The 9,095-nt window shown below is 40.5% G+C and overlaps 1 protein-coding gene across 2 annotated transcripts in view; it reads right to left on the bottom strand.

Moving 5' to 3' along the window:
- Positions 1-416: 416 nt before the first annotated feature.
- Positions 417-9,095, bottom strand: part of PIBF1 (progesterone immunomodulatory binding factor 1) — a 222,386-nt gene continuing 213,707 nt past the window's right edge. Inside the window, exons 17-18 of one of the 2 annotated variants that reach the window (XM_019524722.1) lie at positions 4,537-4,716; positions 417-742 (exon numbers count right to left, since the gene is read on the bottom strand). In XM_019524722.1, the coding sequence (XP_019380267.1) occupies positions 686-742; positions 4,537-4,716 (237 nt within the window). In that variant the 3' untranslated portion in view covers positions 417-685. Of the gene's footprint in view, positions 743-4,536; positions 4,717-9,095 lie in introns of those variants that run through there. The other variant, XM_019524724.1, reaches the window with a different exon arrangement.

Raw genomic sequence — 9,095 nt, 5'->3', positions numbered from 1 at the left:
ACATTTTGGCCTAAAAGTGAAGAGTAAAGCAAGCTTACTTTGTACAGAATTTAACTCAGCGATGAAAAAATTCCTCTCAGATGACATTGGAATGCTTTTCTGACCTTTTGTACTAACTAAACCTCACCTGTCTTCCTACTTGCTTTTACTGTCTAAGTAATATCAGAGTTTATTTCGTTACTAGAAAATGCTTTAACTAGTTTTAACGAAGGCCTAAACTTTTGCCTCTTGAAACTGATTTCATTCTTAGGAAGTGGAAGTCTGCTACTACTTCATAACTGTTTCTTAAGATTCTAGAAACCAGAACAATTATAGAAACGAGGCATGAAGCCCAGTTTCCAAGAAAAACAATATAGCAAAGCTGAAATATACATTCATATGAATTTTCTCAATAAGAAACTCTTTAGTAGCCAGACTGTACACACATAACATGTTAGCATTTATTATTTTGAATTTAAATGTATTAATAGTAAAAACATGACTCGATTACTTTAATTTTTCCACTGGACATATTTAATAGTAATGTTAAAATACACTATTTAAACCACAATACAGATATAAAAAATACAGCTGAAAATGCATATTTATTTGTGCAGCAAAGAGGACATGATTATGGTCACAGCTTCATTCTTCAAAGAAAAAATCTCAAACTAATAAACTGTGGTTAAAATCCTTAGGAAAAAAGTTATGGTGCTGTTTTCTGTTTCAGTTTCCTGTACCAGTCAGGTGCTTCTTTATTTGTCTGTAAAATAAAGAATACTTTAGTTGTGAGGGAAAACATGAAGTCTACATAACTCTCCTTTTGCCTGCCATTCGTAATAGCAATGTATTGTTCTATTTAAATTAATCTGAATGATTAAACTGTATTCAAACCTGTATTACTGGTGTATTTGGCATAAAGGCCTCTATATCTAAATTGTTAAAAGGAAGTTTCATGTTATGACCCAAATTATTGAATTATGTTTAAAAAATCTTTATCAAGATGAGAAAGACCTGTGAACTCCACAGTTGAGGAATTAGTATTGTAATGCCACCTCATTTTCAATTTAAAAAGAGGATGGTAACTTAGTACAAAGTGGTATGCCACAATTTGCAAATGGGAATACAGAATTTTAAAAATTAAAGAAGAACAAGGTTTTTCCAACATTCCAGTAGCATCAAGTACATTTAATTGTTGGAGATGTTTGTGAATTAGCTTCCCTCACTTTCTCAGTTTTGTGGGTTTACCTGTCACCCATTCATGACTGCTTAATATTCCTGTGGCAACTTCAGCAATTGCTTGCACAGACAATTAATACAAAGGAAGTGGGAGAGGTACAAGTAATGAATCATCTCCTCTTCAATTGAACTAGCAAGGACTTCATCCCACCAACACAGATCTAGAGAACAAACAGTGGTATGGATATGGACCCTTCAAAGGCAGAAAAGAATCTGCTCTCTGTCCCTGATGCTCCCAAGCTCCAGGGCAGAACATTTTCAACAGATACGTGATAAATATAATTACTACTAAGAAAATCTCTCTTAAATCAACCTCATGGCCTCAACAGGATAGAGGCATGTGTTAGGTTTCTTACAAAATTCATTTAGGATTTAATACTTGTTAAAGAATTCCTGTAAGGGAAATCATTAGGTAACAGTTCCAGCCAAAGAAATGGGAGACAATATTGAAACAGCATGTACTTTCATTCCAGCTGTTAATTATATGGCTTGTAAATTTAATCAGAAATAAAATACTTAGAAAATAAATATTAAGACTGGTAGGAAAACACATTTACTGCTGCTACAGCTTAATTTATTAAATTCCACCCCCACCTTTCCCCCAAGGAAAAAAGTCTTTTAACTTGTCCAATACTTCTCAGAAAATGGGAGAATAATTTAAGGCAGTGAACTGGGAGTTAAGACTTCTGTATGCTGTTTCCAGCTCTCTGAAAGAAACAGTAAAAGTATGCAAATCACTTATCTTTGGTGCCTCTATTTATCTAGCTGAAAATGGGGGGAATGACTATCTCCAAGGGCTGTTGTGAGGTTTCATGTGAAATATATTAATCAATTTGAATGAAAAGGCACTACAGAAAATGCAAGTATTCATTATGTCCTGATAATATTTCTCTTCCGTTCCCTTCCCCGAGCTATTTCATTTTTACCTCATTGAGTAGGATCGTAAATCTTTTAGAAGCTATAAAACGATGTAAGTTGAGGTAGATCTTACTCACTTTTGTGCTTAAGAGTCTAATACAACATGTATGGGCCTCAGCCTATCTGGAAGTATCACCCTAAAGATACAACTGTTCCTAAAGATCACAGGATCTAGGAAAGCAGAGCTGGAAGGGACCTCACTTATAACTGAGAAACTGTCTAAGTCTGTCTTTGAAGCTGAAGCTTGCACTGAGTTGAATAAGTGAGTATTGACTCAGTGTCTGCTGCCCTTGAAAGAAATCCTCCACGCTCACCAGTCCTTTTCATGTTAAAATGGTCCATTATCACCTCTCAAGATCAATTCTTTGAGGTGTATCCTTGGTACATCCACACATTAAACTATTATTGTGTCATTTGCTTTACCAGTGCCTAGCAGTTTCAGTCACAGAACAGCCTCAGATCAAAACGACAGCCCCTGCTTCTGCAAGTTTACAATCTTAGTATAGGATAAGAGAACACATATGGTAAAGCAAGGAGAGCACATGGAAAGATGAGATAATATAGGTCAGTATGATAGGCAAGCATCTTAGCACTTCAAGTTGCCTAATGGCTGTCAAATTCTTGAAAGCATCAAGGCAAAGGAAGGATTTGAGGAGGTTTTAGAGACGTTTACAGGGAATTCCTCATGTGAGTGATAGTGACTTCCTGCAAGGGGAGATGGCAATACCTCCCAAACAGAATTTTTTTTAAATGGTTTTATATGGAAAAAATATTTTAAGGTTTTATATTCAATACTAAACTGCTAATCTATATCTTAGCCACCCAAACTGAGGGAGAAGAACCCAGCCAGCCTGCAGGCCCTACAGAGCCGCAGGCCTCCCTGGGCAGACGTCATCTTAAGGTGATGTTGAAGGACAATGTTTAGCAGAGTGATGGAGGGTCTTTTGATTGTTATCCTGTTATGATTATTATTTTACTTCAATTTTGTGTTTGTTGGCAACAGGTGGAAAATTTGTGAGTTTTGGGGGAAAGCCATAGACACTTGGTAGGAGAGAGGGGTGTGAGCTGGTGAGGGAGGAGGCAGGCATCTATTTTGGATGTGAGGCAGTGCAAATGGGTGGGCAGGTGGCACAGGGAGAGTAGGAAGAGGTTTCCATATGCAGAATGTGGGTCGGGAAGCTTAGCTGGGATGGGCCAGACGATTTGCTCTCCTTGGTAATAGGCAGGGAAGCTGGAGTTTGCGGAGGAGGGGGAGTTTTAGTTTTAGGGTGTTGACTGGGGTGTCTGCTGTTCCTTATCTTGTGGACTAGTTGTCTGTTACTACTGAGCCAGTGGTGCTCAACTAACAACCTGTGGAGCAGATCTGGTCAATGAAGTGACTGGATCCAGCCAGCATGAGGGATCAGTGCTGTTCTGGGGCAGGAGTCAGGACTGGGCTGCAGGGATGGAGGGGGAAGTGCTGTGAAGAACTTGGAAAGAGCACTAGAGACTGCCAGAGGCCTCCTGAGGTGCCCAGTTAAGGATGCTGGGGCTGGAGGGTGCTCAGCACTGATCTGGGGTGTGTGCCTGGCCCATTTCTTCCTCTCTGGGTCCAGGGTCACTAAGTGATCCTGGTTTCTACACCAGCTCCATCTCTGCTTGGCACATGGGGGCTGGGTTTCCTGGGCCGCTGCTGCTCCGTCCCCTTGTGGAGGTGACCTAGGAGCTGCTGCCAACACTACTTGGGACATCTCTATGCTGGGGGAGACTGTCATTAATGGCTCTAATATCTGTGTCACAGGGCGGAGACTGGGGGTGCTGCAGGCTCTGACCAGTGTCCTTGGCCTCTGATAAGCCTGAATCCAGAGGTTGCAGGTAATGGGGGACTCTGCAAAATAGCTAGGAGCCAGTTCCCTTGACCCCACCTCCATAACCACGGCAGTAGTTGCCAAGAACCCAGCCCAGCTACGCACCCTGGAACAGGCTACCTCCCTCCTGCCCTCCTCACCTGGAGGAGAGTGGTGACCCATGGTGCAGCTGGGCAGCAAGTACCTAGTCCCCTGCTCTCAAATGCTGAGCACCATTGCAGTAAGCTGCTTTCAGATTTTCTGGATAGGACAGACTCTAAGTCTAAACAACAAAAACAGTAACACCACTGCCACCAACATAATAATAGTAATGATAATATTTTTTTTGAAACTCTTAATTACTAAGCAGCTTTAGACCTAGAAGGGTTCAAGTTTCTGGTGTGGAAATGTGGGATCAACAGAGGGAGCGGAATGAGAATCTTGTCAGATTATTTCTTCAGAAAGACAAACATACACATTCATACATATAAAAGCAGGGAGGGTTTTTTTTAAATAAGAAGAATAACACTGTGAACAAAAGGCCTAGATCACTTATTTAATTTATTGTACTTACAAATAATGTTGGTTTGGGCATAAATACATTTTCTTCCCCATGTTCTGATGGCAACTTTACAGGAGAGTTTGATTTGTGCTTTGCAGCTGAACTTTTTACATTGCTATGGAACTGAGGGAAATTCTCCCCATAGTGTTTACCGTGCAGACTAATAAGAACTTGCTTCATTACTGCTAATTCCTGTAAAAACATAAAAAAATGCTAAGTTATTCAATAAGACTACAGTAACCTACTAAAATGATTACCTATTAATGCATTTCTGTTCACCAAACCAAAATTGATGGATTGCTAACTCTATAATCAGTTAAACAGTTTACTAATTAGGAACTACTAAAAAGAGCAATAAGGTAAAAAGCCATGGAAGATTTATAGAAATAGAATATCATAATGTCTAAGTGGCACAAGAGAAAGTATTTACAGTGCATTAAGGATCTCACTATCTCTTTTTCCATTTAAGCTGCCATTTAATTTAAAACAATTCTTTTAGAGATACTTTTTGTAAAGCAAAGAAACTTACAGAATCCAATTTGAGGGGCTAAGACAAGTTGTGCTCAGAGGGTTAGAGTGCATGTCTTCTAAATGCAGATATAAAAAACCCCCACCAAACAAACATATGTCTTTAGACAAAACAATCAATTGATAAAAGCAGCTTAGGACAGACTAAAGCAAAAAACAGGAACAGGATCATGATCTGTGGAATGAAAAAGTAACAACTGAAAAAAGAAACAGTGAAATGTAGAAGAGAAGGGAATATAGCAGTAAGAAGGATGCATATTGACCTAGATATTTTAACACATTGCTAAGTAAACAATTTGTAAAAATTAAAAACACCATTCTTACTTAACTGAAGAAACAGATTTTTTAAGACATACAGTAAACTCTAATCTGTTATTCTCTTTGGCTGTCTCCTTGCAGCTCCCATTTCCTGTTACTATTTCTTCATCTTTAATGGATGCAATTATAAAAAAATAAATTTCATAACTTTTTTCTTCTAAAATGGTCCTTCAGCAGCTGTTTTGCACTCCATCTTGTTACTATTTATGAATTATTATGGCTGACCAGAACTGCAAAGTCAGCGCAACTATCATTCAGAAGACAGCTCAAAACTATCTTACATATTTTTTAACTCATAAGGTTTTACTTTTGTAATTATTGTTTTCAGTAATTTCAATAGCAGCATTTTTAATTCTTACATGCATCTAATCGCTTAGCCAAAACAATGTAATTTATGTTTACAGCTGAGCGGCAAAAACAAGCGACACAGTTATTACAGGTTATAAATGATTACTTCTTAATACAGCACTCTTCTATTTAATTAATAAACTGGCACTTACTAACTCAGTTATATGAATGAAACCCCACTACTATACAGACCAAACAACTTCATGCAGTGTACAAACTGTTCTTGTGTCTAGGTCATTTAATATTAACTATTTGCATAATTCAGCCATGTGTGGTGGCATGTTAAAACAGCTCAACTGCAGAGCAGCTGTTTAAAAGGACTGCATAGTGGATGCCAGCATGTTGTTGAAAGTTGTAAACTCTGCAAAGATGTTGCCAAAGTGATACATAGACAGAATTTCTTGATGAAAATAACTCAGGCAAGTATATTACAAATACATGCTCCAGCACCGGAGATTTAAGTCACACGTAAGCAATGTTTTGACATTAGCAAGTGGTATTCATATAACTAAATCCTGAATTGGATTATGTGGGTAAAAATGTTATAATGTTTGAAGCTGTGCCTAAAAACAGGGCAAAATCTAAGAATTTTCACTCAGATCTGATGAAGAGTTTAGTTTCAGACCCAAACTAGTTCAAGTCCAATAAACACTTATAAGAGTAAGTAGTTAAAAGTTTGGCTTTGGAAACCTTACTGGGAGGCAAAACTGGCAGGGCAGAAGTTTGTGTGGTTTCCTGAGTTGGGATGTTAGCTCTGGAGTTTTACACAGCTCTGAGCATCCACCTTGGTAGTGGAATACTTAGATGGACAAATGTGGCTAGAATTGTGATGTGACTGCTTTGCACAACACAAATGATGTGAAGAAACTAGACCGGATTTGAGAATTTGTCCTACAATTTACATATTAACTTAGAATAGTGTCTGAATTTATTATGGGAGCATAGCTAAGATAACACTAACATCTACCCACAAAGTTGGACTATATAATCCCTCTGTTTGAAACCTTAATGATGAAATTTAGCCGGAAAAGTCCTCCAGTGAGCAAGATTCTTCTCCTAAATGTACCTCTGTTACCTGATGGTCATAGTCATAGAGAAGTAGGGCTGGAAAGGACCTCAGAGCCTAACCCCTGCCTGAGGCAGAATCATCCCTCTCTCACCCATCCCATACAACCATAATCTAAACTCTACATAACTACCTTTAACCCTGACACAACACAGACCTAACACCTAACATAGTAAAGAAGGGGAACCACCGCAGCTAATGTCCTGCTTCTATAAAATGTTGTCAATATACACTCAAGGTCCTGGGCAGAGGACCACGCCCCCTGCTATAGAGGAAGGCAAAAGCCCTGACAGGTCCATACCAATCTGATCATGGGGTAAAATTCCTTCCTGACCCCCAATTATGGTGACTGGTCTGACCCTGCTAACTCTGTTAATTTCACTGGAGATTATTTTTGTTTCCACAGCTGTCTGATTTTGGCTCATTAACTTTTCAGAAGATTTACCTTTTCTGAGAAAATGTCTGTTTTGGAAATGTGGCAGGATCACTTATCTTTCCTTGTATTCATGTACTTCAAATAAATAATTTTGAAATCCAAAACCATACAACCTGATATCTTGGTCTTAAGGAAATCTTTGCATTTTAAACTTAAAGGGTGTGGACAGACATAACATTTGAACCACTGACCTGATTGGGAACCATTTCACAATTGTCCCTAGACAGAAATATCCAAACATACAGTGCTAGGGGTTCTCAGCACAACTCACAATTTGAAGGGACTGAACTGCTGCTAAAATGCCACTAATGGTTGGTAGCGTACTTAGGCCAACATGCCTTCCAGGAGACAGTGCCCGGAGTTGCTCAGGGATTCCTTTAGAAGAGAAGGATGACCTGCAGGGTGTTGGGAGTGGAGGGTTTGCCTGATCCTGGGGGGCTGTGTGTACCCCTGCTTCTGGTTCTCAGGGGCTGGGTGCTCTCTGGGGGACCACCAAGAATTCCCCAGCTTTTCCAACCATTCAAGTACCTTGTTTTTCAGCAGCTGCATAGAGATATGTCTAACCTGCTAGGCAGGGCTGGCCACAAGCTCTGCTCATTGCAGAGATCCTAGGATGCCTGGAAAAGCATCAGAGGACTAGAGAGAGACTTATGGCTCAAAAAAAAGAGCAGGGTTTTGTGGGACATGGGAGAGGATGAGCAGGGCCTTGAAGAGAAAGAAAGGGGCATTAACAATTAATAGTTAATAGGCTAATTCAGTTCATATTGAGCAAGGAATTGACAGCCATTCTGTTCTATTAAGTGCCCATAGTGTAATGGCTGTTTCCCCCCAATAACTACCCAGCAATTAACAGGTGTTTATTGCGACAGGCACAACCACCCACTCACCTGTGGTGACAAGCAGGAGGCTATGAAGATACTCCCTACTCCCCTCAGAACCAGGCTACCCTCCCACTCCAAATAAGGACCCCTAGTAGGGAAGTGAAACTGCCACAGGAGCTTTCTGCTTCCCCACCCCTGCTGACTGTGGTCTCCGTAGACAATTAAACTGTGGGCAGTACAGTCCTGGTTGCAATCCAGAGCAGCCCCATTGCCCTGCATGGGTTTGAAGGGGTGAGGAGTGGTGCAGTTTGTGATACCTGGAGGACCGACGAGGCACTAGGCACTATGCCTGCATATAACACAGAACTGGTTCAAGGAGAGCTGGCTTAGAATAGTATTTGATTTTCTTGGTGTGATTTTGAAATGCCCCAGGAAGTTTAAATCAGTTGAAAGTGACTTGTGCATCTCTTGGGGTATACAGAGCATTCTAAATACACTTTAAGTGTTATGTCTGTCCACACCCAAAGAATTAGTCCTTTTTAATTTAGATTGACCAGTGCAGACTCTGGTCCTTGTTACATGTTGCACTTTGAGCTGCTCAAAAGTTGATCAGTGTTAGTGCTAGCTTGAGTTTGGAGGAGTCACTCTTAAGGTGAAAAACCTTCTCTGACTGTCTCTAACTTGCACAGCTGTGACTTGCCACTAGAAGGCTGGCAAGCAGGGGCCTCACTAGAAGCTACAGCTGTGAGTTGCCACTACAGGACTGGTGAGCCAGAACAGGCTTTTATCCCTGCTCTAGGTAGGGGGGGTTAGAAATGGGTTGCAGGGGGTGGTGGTGGCAGGGTCAGGACAAGGGGACAGGAATATAAAGCTGGGAGGCAAAGAGTTAAGTTAATGGGATGGTGGTGGGTAACAAAATGGGAGGTGGAAAGGACTTATTAGGGGGATTTGGTGACTTCAGGAGCAGCTATGACAGTGTGTGGCTGGTAGGTGGTGGGGGAGCCAGCGTGCTCGGAGCCAAGGGCTACCCAAGGATGACACGGACTTGAGGGGG

The sequence above is a fragment of the Gavialis gangeticus genome, unplaced genomic scaffold (assembly GCF_001723915.1).
Source record: "Gavialis gangeticus isolate Ggan-Ray unplaced genomic scaffold, GavGan_comp1, whole genome shotgun sequence".
NCBI classification, from domain to species: domain Eukaryota; kingdom Metazoa; phylum Chordata; order Crocodylia; family Gavialidae; genus Gavialis; species Gavialis gangeticus.
Note: the sequence above shows the minus strand (reverse complement) of the source record. Positions and strands in the feature narration are given on the sequence as shown.